Source organism: Plectropomus leopardus, chromosome 14 (genome assembly GCF_008729295.1).
Source record: "Plectropomus leopardus isolate mb chromosome 14, YSFRI_Pleo_2.0, whole genome shotgun sequence".
NCBI classification, from domain to species: Eukaryota; Metazoa; Chordata; class Actinopteri; order Perciformes; family Serranidae; genus Plectropomus; species Plectropomus leopardus.
Genome location: NC_056476.1, coordinates 7,513,469 through 7,530,271, shown reverse-complemented (window position 1 = coordinate 7,530,271; position 16,803 = coordinate 7,513,469). Strand labels below are relative to the sequence as shown.

Genomic DNA, 16,803 nt, shown 5'->3' with positions numbered 1-16,803 from the left:
TCCACACTCATCATAACCTGGGCAGCCACTCCAAACCCTCTGGGTTGCATCAAACTCTCACATGGCACCTGAGCGCACAAGCTCCCGTGATCGGACGACTTGAAACTCTGAGCACGCTTCAGGAGTTTCCCCGAGCGGCTATCTCTCTGCAGTTTTATTAATTTGACTTTAATTTGATCAAACGCGCAGTTAATGGGATGATGTGGAGGGCAAGCTTAACAGTTTAGATTAATAAATGTGTCATGTGGTTTATTGATGAATGCAAAGCCACTTCAGTTTAAAATAGATATGAGGATAAGCGATGTGGTCAATTTCCACTCCTCTATGAATGATTCAGGCCATCCATTGTGTCGCTGTCTCCTCTCTAGATGTGGAGCACAAGGAGGAGGACGGGCCTGACGCTGTCAAGACTGAGGTAAGATTTCTTCTCTGTTCAGTCTGTTTTTTTCTCTCTGGCTGGTGCAACTCTGGAGGTGTCTTTCACACTTGCCAGAGCTGTAGCTTCCTTTTAGGGGTGAATTACCTTTCCTGTCACAAACTGTGAATTCTCTGCTTGCCAGCATGATAGATGGCCACGGTGCAGCTTGAACAGAAGCAAAAGAGCTTTTCTTAACTTGAAAAAGGACATTTTTAGTACCAGAATAACTGAATAGAACTGGATTTCTTCACCTAGCTCCATCATACTGTTATGTTATAAAATATATCAACCCATCTAGTGTTGTTAGGTTGACAGGTTTTATACTTGATGAAGAGAGGTTTACTTGTTATGCATGACTGGAGCTGAGCAGAATTATACTGATTTTTTTCTCGCTGAAAGTTAGATGAGAGAATTTAAAGGTGAATATGAAGCTATAGCCAGTTAGCTTAGCTTAGCATAAAGACTGAAAATGGGAAAACAACTTAACTGGCTCCCTCCAATGATAATTAGGAACATAAGCCCCCTTGAAGGAACAACATGTCAACTTTTTTAGAAATATGCTTATTTTCCTTCCTTACTGAGACTTAGATGAGAAGATAAATTTTGTTAAGATAAATATCATTTTCATATTTGTATGGTAAATATGAAGTTGAAGCAAGTGAACAAGCGCATTTCTAAAAAAACAAACAAAAAAAAACTATTCCTTTAAGCTTATTTCTTTGTCTTTTTGAAATTTTGCCTACTCTCCCACAAAGAGTTTGCACTGAAAGTGAACTGTATCTGCACCACTGCTTGACTAGAAGTTTCGCATAGTCCCCTATCTTCAAGGTCCAGAAACCTGAGTAGTTCTCTTGCCTTTGGACTTGTGAAAGAAATGGTACCTGATGGTGTATAGACTTGAAATATCAAATACACTTGGGAGTTTGTCTTATCAGTTGGTGCTGGTGACCTTGAGACTGTTGCCAGGGAGTTTTGATCAGACACTGTGGCATCACTTCTTGCTGCCTGACCAATCACAAGCTGATAGCGCCATACGGCACACCACCATGTGAGTGATCATCTTTTTAGAAATTAAAGAACCCCATTGCCTCAACTGCAAATTACTCGCTTGTTAACCAGAGTCTGTCTCACAGGCTCTAGTGACAGATTGGATGCACAGATTTACTACAAATCTGGATGCTTCCTTTGAGAGAAAAAGGAAAATCAAAAACAAGTAGCTAACTTTTTTTTTTTTTTTTAACACCTTAAACAGGGAGGTCGAGGCAGGAGGGGAGTTGGTTGGGAGGTCAGCCTTCGTCAGAGGCCCAAGCCCAGAATAACCTTCCAGGCTGGTGACCCTTATTACATTAGCAAGCGGACCAGAGAGGAGTGGCTGGCCAAGTGGAAGATGGAGGTGAGTACCCCAGCTCTGTCCCAGCCACCGTAGATTACAGGGTCAGGCGTGAGCTAAAGCTGCCAGGGCCAAAGAGAGGGCTTGTGGTGCATTCACGGCCAAGTGTATTTGATGGGTCATTTGATATCTCATGAAGGTACCATTTATTTCAGTGGATTTCCAGGCCCTTTGGCTAAGCTAGCTCCTGCATTTCCTGACTTTGTTCTTGTCTATTGTATAAGCAGAGGAAAATGCCATAACATGATTCATGCTTCCTGGATAAAAATGTTGCTGTATATTTATTTTTGCACTGTTCTGATTTCTCCCCCCACAATTTAATTGGGACTCATTCTTTGTTCCAACTGAACTTTCTACATAAATGTAGAGCTACAATAAAAAGTTAATTCTCAACCTTGGATACAGATACAGACAAAATAATCCATTTCGTAATTACTTTTGAACCTTTAGTTGTATCACACAATCTTCCTCAAGAAAGCTACTAAATGGACCTTTATGGAACTGTTTTCAAGTATAAGAGCAAACTTTTCATCTCATCTTTTAACAGGTTCCTACAGCCTAAGGCAGGCATGTCCAAAATCTGGCCTAATTTTAAACAGCTGGTGGCTTGTCTTTTAATACATACTATATGTAGTCCACAACACAATATGGGTTAATAAAACAAGATCAATCAGCATTTTTTCCATGCATGGCAGGAATATCATACAGTTATAAACATGCATGAAGTAGGAACTAGTGTGTTTTCATAGAGACGATAACAAGCAAAAATGAATGAAAAAAACAGCGTAACAGCATTGACAGCGAGGGCCACCGCTTTCAGGAGTCAATAACTTTTTCGGTTGAATATGAAACGGATGTGTTTGTCTTATCTGTATATGATTATTATTATTTTATTTTTTTATTTATTTTAGTAACCCATATGATGCAAGAAGCAGCTGGTTCACAAGTTTTATCTAATCTGGTCCCCATTCAGAAAAAATTGGGCTTTTTTGATGATGTGATGTGATGTGATGGAAAACTAGTATATTATGGGTCTTGTAGATTACTGCAAGTCCACAAACTGCTATTTTTTACTGCAATTTAGAATGATCTCACACCACATTTTCTTAGTGAATGTGGTAACTTATCCAAGCTCTGATTTCTTTTTAGACCACTGAGAAAACCTCCTAATGCAGCATGATGTTAAATGCGTAAATATGCTGTTCCCCACGTTGCTCATTACTTAGTCATGTTAAATATGACTTCTGGTAGTGATGTGTTATAGTGCAACTTCATCTGTTACATAATGAGGAGTCTCCGTAGTATCAACATGGGGTCTTCCATTTCTCCTTCCCCCCCGCCCCCCTCGGCTCTCCTCTGGAGAGGGCTCGGAGAGTGTCCATAAAAATGTCTCCAGGGAGGAAATATTGCCAAATTAGCAGGACATGCCGGGGTCCCACAAGTGAAATGTTGTAAAGTACGAGGCAAGTAGGCAGTTCACGTTCACCAAACAGAGATGGATTTTCTTAAACAAGTAGCTCTACAAGGCTGAGATTTAAAGGGATTTGCCAAGATGCAAATTCTGACCATGTCTGTTTTTTCCACTTTTTTCCATCTGGCTTATTGCAAGCTTTGATCTAATTTGCACAAAGACTGATTTGTTTTGGCATCAAAGCCCTTTCATGCTTTCCTGAGGAGTAATATGATGCATAGCCTCAAGTTTTAGTTCTGCTCTGGAGCCTTTTGCTGTTGCCTGTTTCTGCAGCAGGGAAGACATGGTGGCTGAAAGGGTTACTGCCGTCTTGCACTTTCTCCAGGATCTCTCTTTTTTTCATGTGCCTTGTGTTACAGTGGACTTCTCCGTCTCTCCCTCTCCGCTTCCCTCCCCCATTCTTCTCCTGACCCCTCCCCCAGCTATGGAAATGAACTCTGTGCTATGGATATGAGGGTGAAGATGAGGTTTGCAGCAAATTTCCAGCCCTGCTTGCAAGACAGCCTCTTGGCTCGCAGCCAACATTTTGCAAGTCCTCTCTAGCCAACCAGAATTCCTGTCGGCAATCACCTGACCCTGAATTCCCAGACAAAGAAATGTTCATGCTTTCTTTTTTTAAGCGATCTCTTCTACCCTGAGAGTGGGGGTGAAAAAAACTCAAGCCCCACACTGGATTATGAGGGTTGCGCGCTGGTGTGTATGGGTATGTGCACTGCATTGTTTGTTTGATAACATGGAGGGATAGTGTGCATGTCTGATTAGCCTGCTTACAGCGAGGGGAATATGCTGACTTCAGGTATTTCCACGAGAGTTGTCGTGGACCATCTGCTCTGCACGGCTTAAAGGGAAACCGTCTCTTTAAAAAAAGGAAGAGTGAGCAGGCTTTAGCCGTGTTTGGGAAAAAGTTGCTTGCGTGAAAAAAGTTTTTCCCGTGGGGTGAATATGTGCTGAAACTATTTCCTGTTTCATAGCAGGACCTAGAAATGTCAGAGTAGCATTATTTCTTTTTAGGTCACATATATTTACCTTAAGAATGTTGCAGCTTTGTGAGAACCACCGTGATTTTATCTTACATAACATTTAATTGGGAAAAAGGTGAAGTTGTTGTGCGGGCCTCAAATCTCTCTCCTTCCTATCATTGTGTACTTTGTTCTGTTTGACTCAGGTCAGAGATTTACTTTAAGAAGAGTGATTTGATTACTTGAAAAGATTTTAAAGGGCTTTGGAGGAAGCCGAGCAGCCTCCTCAGGGAGCTTTTTTAACAGCTCCACTTGTGGATTCATGGGGATTTCTGTTTATGTATTCATGGCTGACTCTGTAATATTCCTAATTATCTCTTAAAAGGACGCAATACAATGAGAACCAGATGGCCTATTTGGGTGTGACCCCCCAAGGCCACTCATGAAATACACAGCCTTTGTAGGGATCTGTGCTAAAATCAGGCTAATGAATGCAGTGGCCACATCGCTGCACAACAGAACCTGTCACTTGTGCATTTTCAGACAGTATTTTCACTTTTAATGCAGCCTTTTTTAAAGTCCAAGATCAGCTTTTGCAGCATTTTTGCTGTGATGCATCTGGAGTTAACTACACCTGTCGTATCTTGAGGAAGTTTTTATTATTTGTCCGCAGCCCTGCTCAGCAGATAAGCTTAGGTCTTTGCACTGAAGACATATGTCACTGTATAATCCATCAAACAATTACACAAAACAGTCCCCGCTGTGTCTCTCCTGCCTGTTGCGCATGAGAGACTACTGCATTCAAAGGTCAAACTCTTTTGTGTTGCTTCAAAGCCTCGCTGTCACGTTGTGTGAGGAAGTAATGTTCAGTGACAGTTTATTTCATCTAACTTTTACCTTTAATCAGAGTTTGGAGAATGCTTGTTTGTTTTGATTCGCTGGCACCTGAGCTGCTACTTTAACATCTGTTTTTTCCTCCAGTGTCTGATTTGTTTGATGCTTGTTGGCTTCGTCCCTGTATTACATGGAAGTTTTTAATGGCTTCTGCACGATAGTGTTTCATTTCAAAAACTGCACTTTTGACTCTTGAGACTTAGACATTTTCCTCGTAATGTTAACAGCCTTGTAACAGGCAGTTGTTGTCTTATAAATAACTGAAGTTACACAGTGAACGTGACCTTTTTGCTAACAAGAACAGCTCGGATTGGATACTAAAGTATCATCTGCACACCCAAGAGACCAATATCTGTTCTCTTTTTTCTGCCTCCCAGTGCACTCTGTCACCCCTTGAGCCCTCAGGGTATCATGCTGCACAAACCTCTAAGTCAGATTATCCCTTATTGTGCACCCAACATGTTTCTACACTCTGCCTGTAGAGAGGCCTGTAGAGCTTCTGCTTTCTCTCTACCCATAACAAAATCCACAATTACGTCAGTACAGTAAATTAGGTTTGGTTTTCCATTGTAATCATATATAACATTTTTCCAATGGGAAAAAAAGTGTAGATGTTTTCACTGTGAGGTTGGTAATACACATTTTGCTGTGCTGTGTTTATACATCTACAGTATGTTTGCTGTCATTTTTGGTATTTGTCTTCAGTTTGGTGTGACAGCGGATATAAGTGGTGGTATTTCTGAGCTGTCAGTGACGGGCAGGCGTGCGTAAATGATAAAGACCGCATTGTGTCTCTGCTACCTCCTTTCCTATTTTCCCCTGTAGACTCGGAGGGCCTGTCTTGCTGGTGGAGCTGCACACACACTGTGAGGCCCCCAAAAGGGGGGCATTTACAACTGGGAAGAAGTCCAGAGACAAATATCTGGTTCTTATAGCCACTGTACTTTCTCTCCTCCCCCCACTGGCATTTCCAGCGTCACTTTCTCATTGGCTCTGAAGAGAAGGAACCCTGGAGACAGTCTGACCCTAAACACGCCAAAATGAGCGCAGTAACAGTAGCTCAGCCGCTTTATTGCCACTTGCAGCTCTCTCTGTATACCTGTGATTACTGGTCACCAGAGATGAAGTGGCTCGCTCACAGTTTAATTGACATTTGTTAGTTTTTGCAGTTTACCATCTGGAACCACACATCCAAGCAGGCTGTCGAACACTAACCCCAATATGCTTGTGCTGGAGCCAAGGAGCCTAACACATATGGCCAAGGGCTTTGAACCATCCATCCAGTACTACAGTACAGATATTTATAAACCACAGCAGAGCCTCTTGATTGAAGAGCACATGTTTCTACTCTTCTGCACTGAAACCCCTCCCCATGCCGTCGAAGCACCACCTCCCCTTAAAGGCGCTATTGTTTACGAGTCACACTGGGAGAGAGGATGGAGGATAGGGCTGTACTCTCTCTCAGTCTCTGCCCTTCTTGCCTTTTTTCTCCTCTTCCCACACAACCAGTCCACCTCTGGACATTTACAGTGTGTGTGTGAGACCTGAGAACCTGAGAAGGACTTGAGGAAAGTAAGCACAGCTGTGCAGCACTGCTCTCACGTGGAGCCTATAGTATGACTAACACGTGTTTACATATGGGGCTGCAGATATATACTCTGTACGTGTGTGTGTGTTTTGAAGAAAAAGAGAGAGGAGGAGGAGAAGAAAGTTAACATGTGTGTGCATGTGAGTCTTACCGTGTGTGTGTGTGTGTGTTTGAGAGAGAGAGACGTCAGAATGAGTGCAGCTGTTGGGGATTTACTGTGAGAGGCTTAAGTCCCGGCTGCGTCTCGTCCTCTCTGATCGACCTAGCGGTTCAGTGTCAGGTACCACAAACCCAGTGAACTTTCCGCTGCAGCTCTGGACACTATAGAGTTACTGTATACCGTGCTGCTGATGAATGGGCCTTACAGTCGAAGATAAAGCCATGTTTACAAAGGCTGTCAGGCTCCCACAATCAAGATTCTGCACTTACACAGCAGAGAGGACGTGCACAAGTTTTGGTGCACAGCTGAACGTCTACAAATGTTATCAGCCTTTATTTATACTGTATTTGGTTGTAATACAGGTTTGTAAGAGTCTTGCATGGCCATGATTCAGGCAGGATATATGATTGCATATTTGATCACATAGTATGCATTTCTACATAATGCTTCATTAAAGGGATAGTTCACATCAAAACCCAAGATTACTTAAAATAAAGTATCTTCTATTCTAAAATAATCCACAGACCTTGTTGTGAGCAGTTTCATGTAGGAACTATTTTTTTTCTACTGAACTAGATCTGGCAACAGCAGCATGACACAAAAGGAAGTGTGCATCTACTTATGAACAAGATGTAAACATTAACGGCATCCTTCTTAGCTGAGCTGAAATGTTAGCTAGCTCAGTGGTGCTATGTGAGCCAGCAGTAGATGTCTGCTTCTTTGTTCGCAGTGACTGGGTTGGCAGGTGTAGGGTTTTTTTTATCATTTGACAAGTAACACTTTCTATGAAGATTATGAGAGCTTTCATAGTGAAATATAATGCATGCATAATGCCTTATGCCTACACTCATAAACATACATACTACTTACTGATGTGCTACATCAACAGTCATAAAACATTACAGATGTGACTTATAAGGAATCATATGACTTAAGTGTCTTATGGATGCTTTTGACTAGTTGTAAACTAGGGGTTAACTGTTGGGGCTTATAATGCATTATAAGATACACATCAATATTTAACTGTAGTAAGGACTCATAGTATGCTATAACAGTCCATGTAACATTAAAAGTTATCACTGCATGGGTTAGGTAAAATGAGGTATAATTTGATGCATTTATAATCATGTGTGCTTCATCATAATGTTTCATTGGTGTGAGGTAAAGTGTGGTGCATTTTCATGCATTTATAACAATCTATGTTGCATTGTAAGTAATTAAATGCCCACCATACATTAAAATATATTGAAAATACATTTGAAAGACCGAAGCTGACATCTAAAGACAATGTGTTAGAAGTCAGTGTTTTTAGTCTAATTGTTTATAACTAGTCAAGCATCTGAAAGACATTTGATAATTATAGTCTCATCTATAATGTATAATGACTGTTGACATAGTGCATCAGTAAGCATTATGTGTGTTGTCGTAAACGTATTATGAATGCATTATGACTACCACAAATGCCCTAATAATGCACTATAGATGGTCTTCATAGAAAGCGTTACTGAAGTTTTTTGTTGAAAAATATTTTTGGTAGATTAATGTGTTTATATTCAGAAAAGTTAAATATCCCTTACAGGACACAAAAATCATTTGTAAAATCATCTGTCGCTGGGCTTTGTTTCAGGCAGAGAAAAAGTCCAAACTGATGTCAGCAATGAATGCGATGAAAGATCACGAGGACAACGAAACAGAAACCCAGAAAGAAGCGGTCTCAATAATCAAGCACCCATCGCCTTCAAAGCAGCAGCAGCAGCAGCAGCAGCAGCAGCAGCAGCAACTGCAGCTGCCACCGCCGCCGCCACCGCAGCAACAGCAGCAGCCTCAGTTGCACACTCAGTCACAGCCTCAGTATCAACAGCAATCACAGCCGTCGCTGCCACAACAACAACATCAACAACCTCCTCAGCCGCCTCAGCAGCAGCAGCAACCTACTGACCCTGCCTCCCCCACTGTGGCCACGACCCCTGAGCCGGTCGCCATCGAAGGTGGAGACAAGACATCCCCAAAGCCTGCGGACTCTGAGCCAGAGTATGAGGTAAGATAATATCGATTCACACTGATTAATGTTCGGCTGTAGACTAACAGGAGTTTACAACAGAGATCTCTATTGGAAAAAGGATTTCGTTTAAGGCTAGGGTTAATCCGTGTCAAGTACTGCAGCCATTCATGTTTTGGGAATTTACTCACATCATCTGTTTTACCAGGTGGAGATGCAAAAGTTTAAGTAGATACGAAATATGTCATGTTGACGTTTAATGCAATGTGCATGAAATGATACAGAAGATCTACAGCACATTTACATTTAATGGAGTTCAGCATCAAACACATTATGTTCTGCTTTATAGCAGGGTTGATCATTTCAGCCATGTGGCCAAAATAAAATCTTGGCATTGCATGTTTCTGCAAACCACGGATATGTTACATTTGTACATGTATCGTATCAGTTTTATATACATTTTTTATATTACATTTTGGTCTCCACCGTTGAAAGGTGGTCATGTGGTCTAATCCTTCTCATGGTATCACGGAGTTGCTCAAAGTTTTCCTTGATCCATTAATGTTTACACTTTAAATATAATTTTGTCAAGGTATTTGTCCATGTTATAATTTTACCATGTTGGTCTGTCCTGCATGTCTGTCCTTTCAGGCAGAGGGATCCCTCCCCAGTTGCTCTTCATGGAGCTTTTGCCATATTTTTTGCCTTTTAAAATTATTTTTGGGGGGGAGTTATACCTTCATCACCTTCTGTGATTAAGATTAAAAAAGTGGTAAATTTGTGATGTTAGGTTATCTAAATTAAACTGACTTGACTTTACCATTCCAAAGAAAAAACAAACTGAAACGGACAGTGTTTGAAAAGGTTTCACTATTATGCCCCAAAGTTAATACAGAACGGATATTTGTCTTTTATTTTGGCTACAGGACGGTCGTGGTTTTGGCATCGGTGAGCTGGTTTGGGGGAAGCTTCGAGGGTTCTCGTGGTGGCCAGGCCGCATTGTATCCTGGTGGATGACGGGACGGAGCAGAGCTGCCGAGGGAACCAGATGGGTCATGTGGTTTGGAGATGGAAAATTCTCAGTGGTGAGTGTTTGGAGCCAACGTTAATATTGCTGTCAGGTGATTTTTTTTTTTTTTTTTCACCAGAAATTAAGCAAAACAGCAGTTCGTTTATGGTGACAACCTCACACTTTATAACAAACTTTTTTTTTGTTTGTTTTATCTGCTCAACTAGTTGATCCTTTCAGTATAAATATAAAAGTTATTAATCTCCAGACACTTTTTACCTCAACAAAACATTTTTTCTAAAAACTATTATATAATTGTCTGTGTATTTTTTACAGGTTTGTGTAGAGAAACTCATGCCTTTAAGTTCCTTTAATAATGCCTTTCACCAACCAACTTACAACAAGCAGCCCATGTACAAGAAAGCCATCTATGAGGTGCTACAGGTGAGTATGAGAGCAGTGCTTTTAAGTTTGATTTTTTTTTTTACAGCCCAATCCACTCATTAAAAAAATCTGCCTATCAAACTGAGCTCATTGCCCTAAACATTATGACAATGGCAGTGATTTTTATAACAGATTTTATAGTTACAGTTGCTAAGATTTTTTTTTTTTTTACTTACACAAGCCGTTTGGTTGACAGCACTTAAGAGTTATTTGCAGTTCTTTAAAAGAATAGTCTGACACTTTGCAGGGTTCCTACAGCTTAAAGCAAGTGGGTTTTGGGACTTTTTAAGCCTTTTTTAATGCCACTCTGAGTAAAATTTAAGATCAATTTACAATAACCAAAACTGAATGAAAATACATGACCTAATATCAGTTACTTAAGGTCAGGGAAAACTTTTATTGGAACTTCAGTACTGGAACTATTTTTCTCCATTTAATTTTCTGCAGGATATGGTGTACTGCTCTCTATGTGAAACTATTCCTTTCAGTCTTTCCTAAGCAGCTACAGCAGTAGCGTAGTCTATGTGATACACAAAAAAATGGTGTATACCCACTAAGAAAGCTCCAGGACTTGCGTATAGCCACTTAAAAATGCAAAAGAATATGCGAGAACATAGTTTTGTGACAGAGCTTTTACTTCAGCTATTTGTTTTGCAAATACAGGGTTGAGAGTTGTGACAGCAAACTAAACAAACGCTACAGAGCATGCAAAGAGACTCTCGTCTTTCATCGCCCCCACCCCGTTAAGCCCAGTGCGCTACATGTTGTGGCAGAGTGAGAGAGAGAGTAGGTTGGTCATCACAGTTTACCCACCATACATGTCTTTAGCCATAGAAGTAAATAAAGTAAATAGAAATATGAACCCTTTTTGGGGTCAGCAGGAAGCTCAAGTCTTTTGTTGAGACACGACTTCACTGAATCTTTTGGTAGCGGATCATTTCTGCAGATAAACTGAGGATGAACTTCAGTCAGAACTGTTTTTTATTTGACTGCAGGTGGCTAGCAGCCGGGCAGGCAAAGCCTTTATGGCCTGCCCTGACAGCGATGAGACAGAAACCTCAAAATCAGTGGAAATGCTCAACAAGCAGATGATTGACTGGGCTATGAGCGGATTTCAGCCCACTGGACCCAAGGCTCTAGAGCCACCAGAGGGTAAGAGGAAGTGAATATTACGAAGCTTAATTGTTGGACTTTTATGAAGTTTGTTGCCAGAAACTGAGTCTTAAATTTTTAAACTGCAAGAAACTTCCCATGTGTATCGACCCCTTTATTTAAGCTGTTAATGGACTACAATTTTTCCTATATAAGCACATGATTGAATAATTCATGAAGCTTGTGATACTAATTGTCTGACATGCTGTGCACCCCAGAGGAGCGTAACCCATACAAAGAGGTTTACCCCGAGATGTGGGTGGAGCCTGAAGCAGCAGCCTATACGCCTCCTCCAGCCAAAAAGCCTCGCAAAAGCACAGCAGAGAAACCCAAGGTCAAGGACATCATTGATGAGAGGACACGAGGTAAGGTGCCTCATTTATTTGGTTAAATAGGAGTCATGAACTCTATATTCCTCCCCATGGGGTGGACTTAGCAGAGTGGTACATCAGAGTAAGTGTCTGGAGAAGTAGTGTGCAGACAAGAGGTCCATTATAGTGGCAGTTTTAAGATGGAAGTGAATGATGTGATAAGGCAAAAAGGATCCAAAGACCATAAATAGATGTTTGAGTTTATTCCCAAACAAGCTTAATTGATATTACATTAGCATGTCTTGACCACGAACACCTGATTCAGAAACATAATAGACACTTCCTCATTAGTATAATGATTTTACATTGTTCTTATTTTGTTTTAATTCTGTCGTCTTATATCTTTGACACACTTCACGGTATTGCAGTATGTGCACCTTTTAAGCACCTTGTAACTGATCCTATAGATTTAAGTTTTCTTATTTACTGACTCCAGAATATCTCAAATGAATAGGTTAAAGCTAAATGTTTTCAAGTGGTCTCTGTATAATTTAGTGTCATATAACAACATGGGTATTGTAACTCATATATGAACTAATTATCTAGTCCTCTTGGTTCTGAATCAGATCCATTAGCATCTGATATTTATCCAACTTTGACCTTGAAATGGATGATTTCATGGGTCAAAAACCCCCCAAAAAATGACTAATGGACCTTTTACTTTACTCGTACTTCTAGGGGTGATAATGCTCCAATTTTCCAACATTAAAGAAAAGTGCCCATGATGGATTTCATGCCAAAGTGAACTCAAAAATGTCCTCTTATTTAACAATTTCTCTAAAAATAACAGCTCTGCCTTGAAACTGATGTACCACAGGGTTCATTTTGGGGCCTTTGTGGTTCCTATTTTACATTTGCCATCTGTTAAATGTTTAAAAATTAACATCATGCCAAACTGGTCCCAAAAACATGTCCTTTTCTAACATTTAATCTTACAATTACAGCTCGTCCTAGACTTGGTTGTACCACAGGGTTCAATTTTGGGGCATCTGTGGTTCCTATTTTACAAATCTGCTTCATTTTTGTAAATTAGCATCTAATATTTTATTTTGTTGGTGATATTTTTATCTTTCGTTCTCATAGAAACATAAGAAACAAATTACGTTAATTTAATTTAATTAAAGCACACAGAGATCCTTTTTCAAGGTCTGACATTGTCCAAATTTTAGCGTTTGCAACTGCAATTAGGCAGTTATTTAAAAAAATCTGTAGTATCTTTCACAACCACCAGAACAGAAATAGTCATCAGTTGCTGCCTGCATTCGCAAGAACATTAATGTTCATTTTGAATTTCACAGAGGTGCTTTAAACTGGAATTCAGTTAGTTTTTAAATGCTTTTAAAATGTGTTAAATTTCTGATCTCCAAAATTTAGCATATCTTCGTATAGCATTAACTTATTACAAAAATAATTTACTGTATAGATTTATGCACAAATACAAATTTTTAGACCATTTTTAAGACTATCATAGTTTTGGATTTACACAGCCTGTTGCATGATGACATTTGTAGTGATATTGTTTTTCTTTTGATCTTTGTGGAAAAAATAAACTAAAACTACCGAACTAGAATTGTAGGTTAAAAAGACAAATTTTGAACTATTGACCTAACAAAAATATTAAATGGGGAACTTGTTACTGATATTTCTGATAAGGTGTCTCTTGCGTTGTATTTTCAGAGCGGCTTGTTCATGAAGTGAGACAAAAGTGCCGCAGCATTGAGGGTAAGTGATGTGTGCTCTTCACTCTCTAGCTTGTAGCTGCACTGGGGGGCCTCTCAGGGGATAAACACCTAGACGCCTCACACCTGCCCTTCTTGTTGACAAGCAAAGAAGCAGACACATATGTTTGTCAGTGTTAATAAAGTGATGAAAAAGTCAAGATGTACAATTAACATATTCATAATTTTTTCCCATTTTGTTGTGAGTTCTCTATAACCGTACCAGCTAAGCTCATTAGATCCTCACCTCCATCACAGCTGCTCAAATAATTTCATGGAAATTTGAAGCTGGGAGCGTTACAGCAGTAGAGTGTTCACATCTCTCCGACCTCCCCCCGTTAAATACCGACATACTGCACTCCTTTCTACAGACATATGTATCTCCTGTGGAAGCCTGAATGTTAGCCTTGAACACCCGCTGTTTGCTGGAGGAATGTGCCAGAGCTGTAAGGTAAGCTGCGATAGAAGTCATAAAAAGTCTGGGACTCAGGTCCAACTACCGTGTCGTAAAAAAAGCTTTCAAAGCTAATAATAAACAGAATATATTTAAAGCAGTGCCTGAGATGTGACCCCATGAAATTTTGTTTTGTTTTTAAACCCGTCAAAATGCTCACTTTTTTTTCTTGTTTTTTAAAAAAATCTCCTTTTCACAGAACTGCTTCCTAGAATGTGCATATCAATATGACGACGATGGTTACCAGTCATACTGCACTATCTGCTGCGGTGGACGAGAGGTGCTCATGTGCGGAAACAACAACTGCTGTCGGTGAGGTTTCTATTTGATTCTATTGTGTAAATGAAGGTGCTGATAGAAACCACAATTGCCACAATGTTTTCATCAACAAGGTACATATAAATCATTACAGCAATACATATTATACTGAAATATACTGTATTGTGGTTGGCAATGTCATAGTATCTAAACAAAATGTACAATTTTTGGGTTTATGCACACAGTCATATGCATAAACTTAATCCAACAAGGGAAAAACGCCATTAAGAGTACCACCGTTTTGAGTGAACATCTCTCAGATTTTCCTAAAAATAAATTGTGTGTTTCTATCTACTATTGTTATGCCAATATTAGGAGCTGAATGCATCAAGATAAATGTTGGAATGGAGATAACTCTCCAGTCAGTTACCAATAAACTGAGGCAGAAGAAGAAGCAAAGAGATGACAGAATTGAAAGTTAAGCCTCAAACAACGTTCTGGCATTTCCTCTCCTTTATTTTATGCCCAAACTGATTGATGGATTGGCACGTGGCAACAGGATCGTTACATAATTTCAGGATCATAAGAGTAGATGCTATAACGATATAAAATGGTAAAGGTAATGAAAAAATTAAGAGTAAATAGATAAGTATTTTGTTTTAACTTATCAATTTGAAGTCAATGTCGACTGCGCAATATAATGGATATAGAGTAATGACAACATTAGCTTTTAAATTGGTTTCCTATAAGCCTTGCATTCACTGTGTATTTCTGTCTGCAACTGCATACAAACTCCCAAGAAAAATTAAGGCTCAAATGGCACAGAGAAAATGTGTCAACAATTGCACAACCAAAACAGGAAGAGGATGGCGTTTTTGGTTTCCCAAAATAGATCATAGATCACAGCTATGCCCAGTTACCAAAGAGTATCAGTGTAAGTTCTCTATTACTATCCCCAGTAGCGGAAATGACAGTGGAACAACCGAAGTAACTGCCGAAAACAGACAGCATTTTATTTTTCTCTTTGAGCCAACAATAATACCACTTAGAAATTCTAGGGGGTGGTACGTTGAAAAGTTGTCTATTTCTTTAAATAAATAAAAATAAGTTGCACACACAAAACTGAAAGACCCAATCCATCATGAAATGAAAAAAAATCCTGTCACAGTAGGTTCTTCGATCTTTAAGTAGATCCAAAAAGGCCCCAGGCGGAAGTCCCATCTTCCGAGTTTCTTTTTATTCTAATGATCAGAGACCCAGAGGATGCTACTGTTTCTCAATCTGTCAAACCTGAAACTTATTTCTGGAGGCTCTAAACATATCCAATTTAACAACTGAAAAGGAAAAACTTTATACGATATGTTTGGTATTTGAGGTTTGTCCCCAAATAAACACAAATGACAAGTTACTGAACCAAACCATCTACCCAGAACTTTGACCGACAATGAACTGACTAATGTACTTTACCATATATAATGCAGGAGAGTCCCCTCATTCACGTCACCCTAAAAATGATTTATGCAAGAAATCTCCACAGGACATGAATGCACTGTCTTTATGCAGTCTGAATGCCACTGCCTCCAAGGTGCAGTTGTTTTTCCAACACAGATAGCAGGACGGTGCCATCATTGCAGATACTGAATGAATAATAGAGGCTTTATATTGGTGTTACAAATATCATAGCAATGACGACCACAGAAATAATAAAGTGTGGTCAGTTAAATAGACCGCTGTTAACAAAATCACAGAAGACTGATCTTCTGTATCCTCACACAGACTGTGAGATTTAAGTTTATAAACATACCACTAAGAACAGATTAACCCTTGTCACCAGTCACATGCTGGGCCAATCAGCAAACAATGGTTCGCTCTGTGTTTAAATGATGACATTTGACATTTGGATATCTGGGTGATAACGCATCGCCACTCAAAACTCCCTAACCTCATTCAAAGCCATTACAACTAGTAAAACACAGACTGGTGCTGCAGTTGGGTGGGCTGTTTCTGACCTCTGACTCTTTTAAAAACTCATAAGGATTGTGATAATCTAGGTTTTTGTCATTGTCAGCCCATTAAAAGACAGAAACCAACCAATTCTCAATTATTTTTAAACTTCACTTCCCTGTCTGTGGCACTATGATAACTGAAATCTTAAAAAAAAGTTGTCACGACTGTATCGTTTCAATGATTTATAATTTCCAGTAGGGCTCTGTTAGTTTTGTAAAAGTTACTAAGACAGGGGTAAATACTGCATTTGTTGGGAAATATTTTAAGCTGAAAATTAATTTGGTGTTCTGGTGAGTCCTTGCAGCAGCAGGATTGTTTGTATGTGGGTTTGACTCAGAATAAACTACAGTGCCCATGTTTATTGTGTTAAATAACACGTCACCGGCTGCTACAGTGTGACTCACTGATGTATTTTTAATAGTTTTTGGACAAGATTGCAGCTCTACAGCACAAAGGAATAAGATATTTCAGGCTTTGGCTACACATACTTGTTAATAGGATCAATTCATTG

General features: G+C 39.7%; 1 protein-coding gene across 5 annotated transcripts in view; it reads left to right on the top strand.

Moving 5' to 3' along the window:
• LOC121953434 (DNA (cytosine-5)-methyltransferase 3A-like) overlaps positions 1 to 16,803 on the top strand; it is a 50,691-nt gene that overhangs the window by 21,668 nt on the left and 12,220 nt on the right. For 3 of the 5 annotated variants that reach the window (XM_042500538.1, XM_042500537.1, XM_042500536.1), the window contains exons 5-14: positions 369 to 415; positions 1,671 to 1,811; positions 8,508 to 8,918; positions 9,806 to 9,964; positions 10,225 to 10,332; positions 11,328 to 11,484; positions 11,703 to 11,849; positions 13,533 to 13,577; positions 13,945 to 14,024; positions 14,227 to 14,339. In XM_042500538.1, the coding sequence (XP_042356472.1) occupies positions 369 to 415; positions 1,671 to 1,811; positions 8,508 to 8,918; positions 9,806 to 9,964; positions 10,225 to 10,332; positions 11,328 to 11,484; positions 11,703 to 11,849; positions 13,533 to 13,577; positions 13,945 to 14,024; positions 14,227 to 14,339 (1,408 nt within the window). The remainder of the gene's footprint in view (positions 1 to 368; positions 416 to 1,670; positions 1,812 to 8,507; positions 8,919 to 9,805; positions 9,965 to 10,224; positions 10,333 to 11,327; positions 11,485 to 11,702; positions 11,850 to 13,532; positions 13,578 to 13,944; positions 14,025 to 14,226; positions 14,340 to 16,803) is intronic. The other 2 variants (XM_042500540.1, XM_042500539.1) reach the window with 1 other exon arrangement.